Genomic DNA, 14395 nt, shown 5'->3' with positions numbered 1-14395 from the left:
GACAAAAGGTTAGGAGTTAAAGGTCTTAACATTTTATAAGGAGTGGTGGTATTTCAAAAGCAATATTCATTAATCTACATGAGGAATACTTTTTGAAATTTTCTATATGTATCAAAGCTTCATATAAATGATGGAGCACTCATATTGGGTTAACTCTCAACAGTGGATGAAAAAATGAAACATTTTGTTTTTAATATGTGTGTATGTTTCTGTGTGAGAAGTGTAGTGTGCATGGGGACAAATGGAGACCATGTGTTCTCCAGACTTACAGGTAGGCATGCCTTAAAATTGTGGGTGCTAGAAATTGAAACTGTTTCCCTGAAAAAACAGTATGCTCTCTGAACCTCTGAGCTGGTTCTCGAATGTGCAGATGAGCAGTGGCAACCTCTCCTTTTATTACTATTATAATATAATGATTCTAAGAATAATCTCTATCACATGAAAAAAATAACACATGCTGCTACACATTGTTTTTCTGTATAAAGGATGAGCCTCAGGCCTAGTAAAATGCATTCAGATGCAATTCCTTTGAGTCTTGTATGTATCATTCCCTGACTCCTTACCCATCTGAGACCCTGTTCCATTGATCCTAGTGCCCTGGCTGAGCCGGTTTATTTCAAGTACCCACTTTCATTCAAGGAAAAGCTCCATGCTAATGACACATAGTATAAGGACTGTGGGAATGTGGGAGGTAGAAGCACCATTCATTGAGGGGGTTTTTATGGGACTATATAGGACTCAGGCTTTCAGACAGAGAGAATCCAGATGGAGAGGTAGTATAACTGTGATATCAGTAAATAAACACGGAAGTGGATAAAAAACTATTCCAAATGAAAATCCCACTCCATTTCCTCACAACGCATATATTGCTCGTCACAAGGTCTTTGTTTCTAATTCTCTAAAGATCCTACACATTATTAACCAATGTCTAGCAGAACCATGTTCCCATTGAAATGTGTAGTGACATTTCATTTGTACTTTAATAACTATACCTTACTTGAGAATCAAAGGAGTAAAACAAATACAATGGCCAACCTTACAAACCAGTCAGCAATGACACACATCTTTAACCCCAGTAGCCACACTAGCTTGCCTTACAAACCAGGCAATAGTGGTACAAACCCTTACTCCCAAAACTAGAGAGGATTATAAAAAGGGAGGAGACAGCTCTCAGAATCTCTCTCATTCTGAGATTCCTGGAGACAGGATCATCATTTTGGACTAAGGTAGAGGTAAGAGTCAGCGGCTGGCTCTTTTGCTTTTCTGAACTTCATCTATAACCCCTTTTTCTGTTTCTGAAGATGGAAGGCAGAACATGATTTGTTCATGAGGACATCACCTCTAAACTCTGGGTTCCTAGAGCTATCCATTAACCTCCTGACTCAAAACTTAGAGAAGTGAGAAAAAGGAGTTTTTCTTGGAAAGAAAAGTTAAACTGTTCTCTTGGATGACAGAAATCTTGTTATAACCTTTAAAGGGGAGTACTGATGTTTCAAACTCAGTCCTTTTGTATTAAAAATGATAAATATGTTTTGTAATATTACCATTTGAATCAAGGTCTCATGTAAACTACACAAGAACTAGACCATTGGGCAAAATCACAGCATTTAATGAGATTTTTTTTAAATACACTGTTTTAATTAGTGGTAGATGTTTGTGTGTGGGTAGTGTAGTGCTCATGAAGATAAACAGATACCACAGGGTCCACTAGACTCACATGTGGCTCTGAGCTGCCTTCAACTTCTGGGGTTTACAATCTTCTTTGGCTTCTTCTTAAACTTATGCTGGTCACTGAACAGGATCATTTTCTCTGTATAATGACTTGCATTTTGTTCAGGTAAAAGCACATCCTAAATTTAAAAAGCAACTATAATTGGACTGTAAAAATCAAGTTTTTTTTTTTTGCCACACAAGAAAGCTTCAGTATGTTCTAAACAAAGAAATCAGAATCTATAATTAAAAACAGAAATAGGTGTGGCAGTCAACCAAGTGTACCATATAGGGAATGTGGAGAATGAACAATCACTGGGACTCAGTGGACAACTAGACTATCTAGTCATTAAGAACTAGGCCCAGTGATAGAACTTGTCTCACAATAAATGATACAGATTGTTAAAAAAATTCATCATATGTCAACACCCACCAACCCCCCACAAACATACATGGAGAAGAGTGAGAGAGAAAGATTGAGAGAGAGAAAGAGGGAGAGAAAATGACATATAGACAGAGATAGGTAGACAGACAGAGATAAAGGAAAAAAAGGAGAAACACTATAATAAATACACACAACACAACTGGAAACAAAAATTTGAACATTCATTTGGACATTCAAGGGTTACTACACACTACACTTGTAGAGAAAATCCCTAAAGTGTGGTATAGAGAGGAGGTGGAGACAGTCTTCCATGCTTCTCTGAGCAGGCTCTTCTGTGACCTAGAACTCTAAGTGCTCTCAGTGCCCCCTGCTGGTCCCGTGTTCCCCACAGCGGTGTTTTTGTCTGAGCTCACAGTAGCATTCACTCATTGTGTCTCTTGCACAGTAATACATGGCTGTGTCCTCAGACTTCAGACTGCTCATTTCCAGGTACAGAGTGTTCTTGGCATTGTCTCTGGAGATTGTGAACCGGCCCTTCACAGCGTCGGTATAGTAGGTGCTACCATATTGATTAATATATGCGACCCACTCTAGCCTTTTCCCTGGAGCCTGGCGGACCCAGTAGCCACTCAAGGTAAATCCAGAGGCTGCACAGGAGAGTTTCAGGGACTTTGCAGGCAGCATTATGCCTCCCCCAGACTCCAGCAACTGCACCTCACACTGGACATCTGTAAGCACAAGGAATTCTGGTTAGAAAACTGAGAAAATACATTTATTTTCTCTTTCTCATGTCCATACAATACACAACATCTCATCTTTATGAATTACCTTGTAAAATAAGAACAAAGGAAACCAATATGAGCCTTAAGTCCACGGTAAGTGTCCTGTGTTCAATGTTGAACCCTGACTGGGAGGACTTGGGAATAGTGTGTGTCTCCTCTGCCAGCGCTGCAGGGTCAGGGTAGGGCTAAATTTTAAGGGCACAAAGAAGTCTTATTTGCATATCTTCCTCCCATAATAGAGTCTGTAGTTGGACCTGGGTAGAAGGCAGTAATCAGAGCAGATATAAGACATCATACACACTGATGACAGTAATAGAATTTGAAGAATTAACGTAGCTCTGTGTACACATTTTCCTTAATAGGGATTCACCACACTTTATTTAGTTCCCTTTTTACCATATGCACAGGGAATGTTGTGCTTCCACACTGTCATATCTCTTTAGGGTCAATGTAAAATTAAAAATCTCCACCCACAGCTGTGCTTCTAGATATTAGCTCTATCTGTCCCTCTGTCTCTGCTGGACATGGATTCTTCCTGAGGTGAATCTTGGATAGGGTCCCACACCCCTCTAAGTAGAACTACTTCCCTATGACTGGAACACTTGAGACTTTTCTCAATTTTACTCACTTTTGAGAAATGCTGTCATATGGCCTCATGAAGTTTGCAAATAAGATGTTTCTTGTTGTTGTCTGTCTTCCTCTTTGTGATTGCTGTGGGCATATATTTATATTTTCATTACTCAGTTGTTTGCGTTCTAGTGTTCTCAATATGATTAATTTTTATTCCCCACTCTTTCCCTTTCCCACCTCGATACCAGGAAACACATGTCTGTCTTCATGATGTTTTAGATCAGTTTTAATTTCTGTATATTTATATAGTCAGCACAATGGGGACATTTAATGCACCTTTGAAACAAAACACAGAAGTTTTTCATCAATTTTGTATTTTCAGAAGACTTTGTTTTTATTTTCCCAAATTCCCATGCTTTCTACCCTTTCAGCCCCTTTATGTCACTATACCCAACTTTTCCTTTCACAACTCTGTATTACCCTGTGCTTTTTCTGTCTTGTCCTTCACTTAAGATGTCTTTTCCTGTCTTGACTTCTATTCTAGTTCCAAGCCTAAAAAAAAACAGAAGTAAGAATACCAAACACAAAACAACAACAGAGAGTGCAAAGGAATAATTAAGGGAACAACAAAAGCACTAACAAAAACACAAATTGTGAAAATCATAAAACTCAGATGCTATGGGTAGGGCTTAAGAATTATAAACCAGGGACCACAGTTGATGTTTGCAAAAATGTGCATATTCGTTGCTGAGAATTTTGTGGTCTGAGTCGCACAATGTCCCAGTAAAGAAATCATTAGCTTGGACTTTGATGTGCAAAGTAATTTCTACCAAAGTGCAAATGTTCAAAAATATAATCGTGCAACAGTTATAACAACTGTACACTTTTATAAGGTCCTATTAGTTTAGAAGTAGGAAACTGTGGATGGTTCATTTTTAGGTTTTGATTATTATATGGCGGGGGGATTTTTTTTGGATCCAGTCTATTTGGTGTTCTTTATGCTTTTTGAATATTCAAAGGAATATCTTTCTTTATGTTGGGAAAGTTTTCTTCCATAATTTTGTTAAAAATATTTTCTGGCCCTTTGAGCTGTGACTCTTCTTCTATCCCTATTATTCTTAGGTTTGGTCTTTTTATTGTGTTCCATATTTCCCAAATATTCTGTAATGAGAATTTGTTGGCTTTGCTGTTTTCTTTGATCAGTGCGTTTATTTTCTCTATGGTGTCCTCAGAATCTAGGCTTCTTTCTTCTATCTCTTGTATTCTATTTATTATGCATGTTTCTGTAGTCTCTGCTCGTTGACCTAGATTTTCCATATCCAGCCAGTCCTCAGTTTGTGTTTTCTTCCTTTGTTTCCATTACCTGTTTGATCATTTTTTTCTTGGTTTCCCAGGTATCATTTATGTATTTACTCATTTCTTCAAACTTTTTGTTGTACTTTTCATCTATTTCTATAAGGGCATTTTTTACATGTTGTTTAAGGGACTCTATTGCTTTCATAAAGTCAATTTTTTCCACTCTGTGCTAGGGTGTTCAAGTCCTTCTGTTGTAAGATCACTGTGTTCTGGTGTTTTCATGTTGTTTTTCAGATTTTTGGGTGAATTCTTGCCTTGGCGCCTGCGCATCTCCTCCTACCGATGCTATCTAATGGGTCTTCTAAAACAGGATCAGATTTCCCTGCTGGCCAGGGACCCAGCTTACAAGATGCCCCCGCTCCATTTCCTGGCCTCCACCATGGGCCAAGAGCCCTCTCACCACTCAGAAGGGTCTGCAGAAACAGGACTAGGCTTCCGTTCGCCAGGGACCTCGCCAACAAAAGACCTGCCACTCTACAGGCCAGCTACCAGAACAAAGAAACTCCTGCTGCACTCGGCCCCGGGCACCCAACCCAGTGCCCAAACAGGCTGAACTGGGTGATCCCTTGGCCCCTCGGAGGGGAGCGAGAAGGAAGGAAGCCCCTGGGCACAAGCTGGGATGGGAGAGAGAGGAGGAGCAGCCCCAGCAGACTGATCGGGGAGTCAAGGGGGTCGGAGAATGCCCCCGCTCTGTTTCCTGGGTCCCACCTTGGGTCAAGAACACTCTCACCACTCAGGAGGGTCTTCAGGGACAGGACCAGGCTCCCCGTTCACCAGAGACCTTGCCAACAAAAAGCCTACCACTCTTCAGGTCAACCACCAAAAATCCTACTTGATTTAGTTATAGTGGGACAATCTGCCCTCAGTGTAGGCTTCACTGTTTCAAGCTTGGACCATCAAAAAATATAAGTTCACATCTGAGCCGGATCAGCCATGTCTGCACAGTGTCCGCCAAGTCCCATCCTGAGCTTGAAGACTGCTTTGCATTGGTGGAGCTTCCAGAGAGCATAAAAAGAAGCACAGGCAATGTTTCCAATTTCTCCTCCAGGAAACTGAGATTTGCTTTGTCTGTCTTAGAGGTACTGAATATTAAACCTCAGGAATATTTCTGTGATGCTCAATGGATTTACAATTTCAGAAAAACAGGAAATATTAAGGGTCATACTGTACAGGCCTTAGAAGCAAACAAGGAAATGTTTACATTAACTAGGTCCACATTCATCCCATGCAGGCAGAGGAGGACACAAGGTTCTCAATGTATTTATGTATCTCTGTAACTTCCAGTAGAGAATTTAAATAATATTGTTACTTTTGGTGATCAGAAATCCTGTTTAAGGAACTAATTAAATTCTTTCTCTTGGTGTCTGTGGAATTGTCTCATTCTTATAACTTCTCAGGAAATAACTTGTGAGGGAGCAGTTCACACACATTTCATACCTGTGATTTCACATGTTTATCTGTAAGGAAATCTGTGGAACTGCTTTGGGTCCGTCCCATCTTATTAAGCTCAATTTTACCTTATCACTTAGCAACATTTTACTTGGACACTAGTTTTTGTTCCTCTTTATTTATGTCAGTCTCTTCATGTTCTTTTTTATCTTTCTTTGTCACTCTCCTCAGCTTGTAGTCAATCACAGACTCCTAAATATGATTTTTGCTTTGGTAAGTTATGAGAAGCTCACCTATTCTTAACACTTCATAAAATGCAACAGCATCTCTAGGATCACAAATTATAGGCTCAGTGTCCTTTATTTATGGCTAGAAACCAATTATGAGTGAGTACATCCCATGTTCATCTTTTTGGGTCTGGGTTACCTCACTCAGGATAGAGTTTTCTATTTTCTTCCATTTGCATGCAAAATTCAAGATGTCATTGTTTTTAACCACTGAGTAGTACTCTAATATGTATATATCCATACGTTCTTCATTCATTCTTCCATTGAAGGGCATCTAGGTTGTTTCCAGGTTCTGGTTATTACAAATAATGCTGCTATGAACATAGTTGAACAAATGCTTTTGTAATATGATAAGACATCTCTTGGGTATATTCCCAAGAGCCACAAGTAAAGGACATTGAGCCTATAATTTGTGATCCTAGAGAAGCTAAATAAGAAGGTGAACCCAAAGAAAAACATTTAGTCATCCTTCTGGATATTGGAAGTAGACAAGATTGCCAGGCAAAAATTGGTAACATGGGGGTGGGGTGGGGTGGAGGTAAAGGGAAATGGGGAGAGAAAGGTGAGAAGAGGAGGATGGGGATAGCTTGGGGGAATGGGATGGTTGGGATAAAAGAAGGGTGGATATGGGAGCAGGAAAATATATATCCTTATTGAGAGAGCCATCTTAGGGTTGGCAAGAGAATTGACTCTAGAGGAGCTCCCAGGTGTCCAGGGATATGTCCCCAGATAGTTCCTGAGCAGCTGAAGAGAGGGAACCTGAAATGGCCCTATCCTATAGCCATACTGATGAATATCTTGCATATCACCATAGAACCTTCATCTGGTGATGGATGGAGATAGAGACAGAGACCCACACTGGAGCACCAGACTGAGCTCCCAAGGTCCAAAGGAGGAGCAGAAGGAGGGAGAACATGAGCAAGGAAGTCAGGACCGGGAGGGGTGCACCCGCTCACTGAGAAGTGGGGCTGACCTATTGGGAGCTCACCAAGGCCAGCTGGACTGGGACTGAAAAAGCATGGGATAAAACCGGACTATCTGAACATGGTGGACAAAGAGGGCTGATGAGAAGCCAAAGACAATGGCACTGGGTTTTGATCCTACTGCATGAACTTTCTTTTTGAGAGCCTTGCCTGTTTGGATGCCCACCTTCTTAGACCTGGATGGAGGGAGGAGGACCTTGGACTTCCCACAGGGCAGGGAACCCTGACTGCTCTTTGGACTGGAGAGGGAGGGGGAAAGGAGTGGGGGGGTGGGGGAGAGAAGTAGGGGGAGGTGGAGAAGAGTGGGGGGAGGTGGAGGGAAATGGGAGGCAGGGAGGAGGCAGAAATTTTTTTCATTAAAAGAAAAAGAGAAAAAAAAAGCAACAGCAGGTAGCCAGGTTTGAGAGTTATGTTCACTGAAGTAATAACAATACAGAGAATATCAAGTGATGAATAAGAAGTAGACTGGAAGGCAGATATAAACATGGGAAACTCTGTGACTTGAATGATAGTCAAGGCATAGATAACAAGAGTTTATAGTGTCTTTTTCTGTGTCTTGTTAATGGAATTCACCAGTGAAGAAAAGTGCAGAGTTGGAACTAATGTGTTCATTCAATACTCTGGAAATATTTGCCTAACTTGACATTAGAGACGTCACAATTTGTGTCCATTATTTCTTTATGCTTAATCTTTTCACTTTTTTCTGTGAGTTGCTGTGATAGAACCTGCTCTTAACTTTAAGGAGATAGCCATTCTGTGAAAGCACTGATCATCATGTACAGTATGAGTTCAATGTCCCCTGTATTTTTGAATGTTTCAGGGTTATAAAAAGACATGATGCTTAGTATGTGTCTTCTTGTGTGTCTTTGATATTTTTATTGTGGTTACAATAATCTGGGATGGAGTATCTCAGAAATAAATGCACATTTCTTATACTATATTGGGAAACTAGATATAAATGCACTTATTCAAATATTTTTTGTCCTTTGTTACTTCAGAGATATTGTCTAATTTAGGTTTCCATTTCTATGAAAAGACACCATGCCCACAGCTGTTATAAGGAATAGAATTTAAAGGGCATTCCTACAGCTCCAGAAGTTCAGAACATTCTCATCATAGCAGGAAGAATGGCAGCCTTCAGGAAGACATGGTGATGGAGGAATACCTGAGAGTCCAACAACTTGCAAGGAACAAGAAGTCAACTGACAGATTGGGCAGCATCCTGAGCATAGAAAACCTAAATGCCTACCCTCCACAGTGACTCATTTCCTCCAACCTAGCTGTGCCCACTCCAGCAATGCCCCACATCTTAAAAGTGTCACTCTCTTTGAGATTATGTGGGCCAATTTCATTCAAACTCCCACAGAGAGTTAGTGTCCATATTCCATACTCTCTTACTCCTTGGGTTTCTTTTTCCATGAGTCTCTCAAGAAGGAAGTCACTGGGAAAACATCATTTTTGAAGGAAATTAATTCATGATAAAGTCACATGTTATTTATTATTATCTTCTATTTGAGAGGTGTATCCTTATTCTTAAGGGTTTATTCAGCCATTTGTTTAATTATATAAAGTGGATAGATGGATACTCACTTAATGGGCCATGTAGAATTAACAGTAGCAGCCTGTCCAGTTGTGTGGTGGTCAGAATCTTTTTACATGATATTAACAAGAGTCATCATGGAAAAAGGAACTTTATTTGGAAAAAATACCTATATTATTTTGGTTTTCAGGCAAGGCTGTGATGTCATTGTCTTGATTAATAACTGTTGTAAGAGGCCCCAGACAGATGTAGACATCGCCATCTCATACAGAGTTCTTAAAACCTATATTTTTTTCATATAATAAATTCTGATCATTATTTTCTTCCCTCATCTCTTTTCCTGTCTTTCCTCTTTTTTTTTAACTTGCCCACATCCATAAGAGGCATAGTTTTACTCTCAATTTTGGGACCAGACTCATGACATTCATTTTCATACTGACAATAATTGGATTGAAAATCCAGAATTGAAAATACTTTTTTTTAAAAAATTATAATATGATGTATATTCTAGTTTCATAGTTTATAACATTTTTATTAATGTTTACAATAAATAGTGCTATAATTTAGGGCTGAGGAGATGGCTCAGTAGTAAGGTGCCTCCCTCACAGAATGAGTGCTTCAGTTTGATTTTTAGCACTTAACTTTGAAGCTGGTGGTGATGATTTATCCTTATATTCTCAGAACTGGTGAGGTAGTGAATGTAGCATCTCTGAATCTTGCTATACAACCATTCTATCTGACCCTCCTGAACTTCAAGTTTAGTGCCCTCAAAAATAATGTCTAAGTCAACTGAGTCATATACTCAGGATCAACTTGTGGCCTATACACTCATGTGCAAACATACACTGTGATAATTAGTGTTTCCATTCATTCAGTCATTTCTCTTTCCATGTGTTGAGCTCATAGTTTATAGTTATTTAGTCATAGAAGCTGCAGACCTAAGTAGATCTGATTGTTATCGAAAGCAAGAGCAGAACTCCTCTCACTCACTGTATACTTCCACTCCAAAACTTTCATCTGCCCTTCCTACTCTAGGAACTATCATTCCTTTTCCAGTCATGAGATTGCTTGTTATAAGTGTATTAATGTGAGAACTGATATTTTCTGTATATAATTCTGATACTTTTCTTTTTAGTTTTTTTTTTGTTTGTTTGTTTTTTTTGAAGAGAAATGAACACGCAAGTCTTTATTTTGCTTTTGAAGAACAGGAGCAGTCCAAACACACTGTCTTCTGCTGGCCATGAGGCCCTCTCCGCAGAATGAAGTCATACACCTATAATTAGTGACAGGGACACTGGCTTTGGAGGCATATCTGGAATGGTGACAGATAGGTATTGGTATTTCCAGCTCAAACTGGCCTTATCTTCCTCTTAGATGTCAGAAGCCAAGGTCTTCACAGATCTGGAGAAGATACTTTTCTTTTTAGTTTAAACTTGGTTTTTAAACTTAATACCTTATAGATGGAAGGCAAGTGCTATAACTCAGAGGTAGCCTAGCACTCTCATTTTCTAAAATATCACATTTTACATCAGACAATAATGATTTGATTATAACATTCAAAAACAAACACCAGCCTGTCCAAGTTCTTACTTGATAACCAGCACTTATGACTGCATGTAACACAGCAGAAAAAAAATATACGATCAATATTTTGAGCATCAATGTCCAGAATATAGAGTAGGAAGAACAAATAAAACCAAAGAAATAAAATGAGGCCAGGGGAAATAAAACTCCCTTCCCATCTTGTGGCTCCCATCCACAATCTAGAATACATTAAATATGAAATCATCATGTACTGTAAAGATTCATGGAACATCCAGAAATCTCCCTATTTAATTCAACACCACATACTTGAATGAAATGGTAAAAAATAAGAATGTACTGTGCACATGAAAACACATTGTCTGCAACACACTGAACTGATGAAGGCAGGGGCTACTGAGTTGTGCTCTCCATCACTGGTGTTCTGATTGTCACTTTGGATCTTAGGCAGAAAGTGAATCTGGGCTGTGTTTAGAGCCTTTGTAATGGAAAAGAGGCCCTGACTGTGAAGTCAATCTCCCAAGTCTCCCAGGGCACCTGATACCTTATCCTGGCCCTGTGGTCTGTCATTTACTGAGTCTTACCCACTTATTTCTGAGACCCTGTCCCATCGATCCTAGGGCCCTGACTAAGCTGGTTTATTGCAAGTCCCACTTCATTCAAGGAAAAGCTCCATGCTAATGACATAAGGACTGTGGGAATGTGAGAGGTAGAATCACCATTCATTGTGGGCGTCTTTATTGGACTTTATGGGACTCAGGCTTTCAGTCAGAGAATCCAGATGGAGAGATAGTATAAGTGTGGTATCAGGAAATAAACATGGAAATGCAAAAATAATATCTATTTTAAATGAAAATCCCATTCCATTTCCACACAACGCATATATTGCTGGTCACATGGCCTTTGTTTCTAACTCTCTGAAGATTCTACACATTATTAACCAATGTCTAGCAGAAGAATGTTCCCTTTGGATGGTATACGGGCATTTCATTTGTACTTTAATAACTATACTTTACCCAAGGATCAGAAAAGTAAAACAAACACAATGACCAGCCTTACAGACCAGTTAGCAATGACACATACCTTTAATCCCAGTAGCCACTCTAGTTTGCCTTAGAAACCAGGAAGTAGTTGTACATACCCTTAATCCCAGAACTAAAGAGAATTATATATAAAAAGGAGGAGACAGCTCTCAGACTCTGTCTCATTCTGGGATTCCTGAAGGCAGGATCATCATTTTGTACTGAGGTAGAAGTAAGAGCCAGTAGCTGGCTGTTTTGCTTTTCTGAACTTCAGGTTTAATCCCTATTTCTTTCTCTGAGTTTTATTAATCATGTTACATTTGGTGCTAAAATTTTGGGTACAAATTCATCAAAAAGCCATTTGTTAGAGGCTTTTTATCCATCAAGCCAAAGCAGGGATTGGAATTCCAGCTCTGGGAATTGGAACCCAACCTTGCTATCAGGGTTTGGGGATGGCACTAGCACTCCCAGCTATAATTTATCTCAATTTAGCTTCCTCTCCTGCTGCACCCGCCATTGCTACCACACACATGCCATCCACATGGTTTCCTACACTGCCCCAGAACTTCTCTCCCAGATTGCCATGGCTTGCTCCCAGTCCCACATACATGCAGTTCCCATGTGGTCACTTCAGTTTCCCCAGACTCCTGTTTTCCATACACCACTATTGGATGGCTTCCCTGGCTGGTGTCTTACAAAATTATGTTCAGTTTGGTTTTGAGTTCTGCATGGACAATCCACAGATTTTTCTGAACCTCATCATTATTATACCTTCAAAGTATCAACTAAAACAGACTTTTAACAGAGGTAAATTATCTGCTATTTATTATTATTTTCATTATTATTATTATTTTCAATTTGTAAACCATTCCTAAGATAATGTCAGATAATATCACCACCTAGCATTTTTTTTTTTGAGACAGAGTTTCTCTGTGGTTCAGCCTTTGTCCTGGACATCGGTCTAATAGATCAGGCTGACCCCTAACTCACAGAGATCCATGTATGTCTGCTTCCTAAGTGCTGGGATTACAGGAATACACTACCACCTCCTGGGTCTCCATCCAGGAATTTAGTAATGTTTTCAGTTATATCATTGATTGAATTCTAGGAGAGTATGTGACCTACCTGGAACACATACATTCTTCCCCATTGCTGCTATCAGTTTGAAATTCATATTACATCTTTTAAGAAATTATTTGAAAACAGAGTCAATAATGTGAAATTTTAGAAATAGTACAGTCTTTACAAACTGATTATGAGAAGTTAGCCAAAAGGGTTTATACCATTGAAGATGGCAACCTTAATTTGACTGGCAAAATTCAGTTCATGCTAATGGATTATGAAACTTTAGAAAATGAGAGATTATCTAAAACAATACATAGTTTTGAAACTGACAATAAAAATCTGATAAAAAGTTATGGCAAGCTAGCAGATGGAACATTACTTCTGGAAGGCTATTTACATGTCATCCAAATTATCTCTGAGGATAAGAAGATATCAGTAATGGAAAGATTTAAAAAAATACCTTGTCATGTGTACATGAGGAGAATTAGGAATTAATTGATTTGAGGAAATCATTAGAAATATTACAGATCAAGAGCTTCAGACTTTACAATAGACAGGTATCTGAACCAACTTAGGAACTTGCTGGAACTGATAAGTAAGGAGAAGAAGTACAGGCAAGAGATGACTGTAAAGATTTAGCATTGCCAGTCCCTTTACAGTCAGAGATGACTTACCGAGTGTTGTAGATACATATCCTGTTGCCACCTCTAAAAAGCCATCATATATTACATACCCAAAGGACATATAGAATGTAAATGGGAACCTATATGTTAAAATGATCTAAAAGATATTAAGCCAGCAGTAGTATCATTTGGCATATATTAATCATATGTAAGTGAGTTGGTAAAGACATGGGCTTCAAGAAATAAGATCACTCCATATGATTGGCTTCAATTAGTCTCAGTTTTACTAGACCATGATCCGCAACTTCAGGAGAAGTGCTATTTTAGAGAGAAAGCTAAGTTCATTGAACACCATAGAGTCAGAAGTTTGAGACCTTATAAGATAAAATTCTTGGTGATGGCCCTAATTCTGATCCAGATAGCCAAGGTGCAAAGAATGCATACATATTGTCCCTATGCCATACCACAGTCTTGACTGCTTGGGACAAGATGCAAGAACTAAGATAAAGAATTGAATCATACATATATGATGATTCAATTTCATGGGGTTTTGATCCTACTTCATGTTCCGGTTTGGTGGGAGCCTAGCCAGTTTGGACGTTCACCTTCCTAGACATGGACGGAGGGGGGAGGACCTTGGACTTTCCACAAGGCAGGGAACCCTGACTGCTCTTTGGATTGGAGAGGGAGGGTGAGAGGAGTGGGTGAGGGGGAGAAGGGTGGGAGGAGGGGGAGGGAAATGGGAGGCTGGGAGGAGGCGGAAACTTTTTTTTCCTTTTCTCAATAAAAAAAATTAAATCATATACTAATGTTATACAAGGCATAAGAGAAAACTTTAGTGATTTATTGGAAAGATTAACAAAAGCTGTACAAACAGGGGCAGGAGATCCAGAAGCTAGATGAGTACTCATTGAATCTTTGGCTTTGAAAAATGATATTTTACAATGCAAAAAGATACTTGGATCCTTGAAGTTAAAATCGGTACCAGTATAGAAATGGATCCTACACATAGGCAAGGTTGAATCCTTTGACTTTAACACTGAGGCTTATGTAGAAGGAGTGATTTCCAAAATTATGAAGAGATGTCAAATTCTAAATGCTTTAACTGTGGTAAAATAGGCCATCTGAGAAGGGATTGTAG

The 14395-nt window shown here is 39.3% G+C and overlaps 1 gene segment (V, D, J or C); it reads right to left on the bottom strand.

Annotated features, from left to right (window-relative positions):
• Positions 1 to 2452: 2452 nt before the first annotated feature.
• On the bottom strand, positions 2453 to 5073 carry LOC126495158 (Ig heavy chain V region 914-like). The segment is given in 3 exon segments: positions 2453 to 2823; positions 2924 to 3043; positions 5058 to 5073. Coding segments are annotated over 3 exon segments (507 nt in total).
• Positions 5074 to 14395: the final 9322 nt, after the last annotated feature.

The sequence above is a fragment of the Alexandromys fortis genome, unplaced genomic scaffold (genome assembly GCF_014885135.2).
Source record: "Alexandromys fortis isolate MF-2015 unplaced genomic scaffold, M_Fortis_MF-2015_v1.1 scaffold_400, whole genome shotgun sequence".
Taxonomy (NCBI): Eukaryota; Metazoa; Chordata; class Mammalia; order Rodentia; family Cricetidae; genus Alexandromys; species Alexandromys fortis.
The sequence above is the reverse complement of the archived record's forward strand: the minus strand, read 5'-3'. Positions and strand labels throughout refer to the sequence as shown.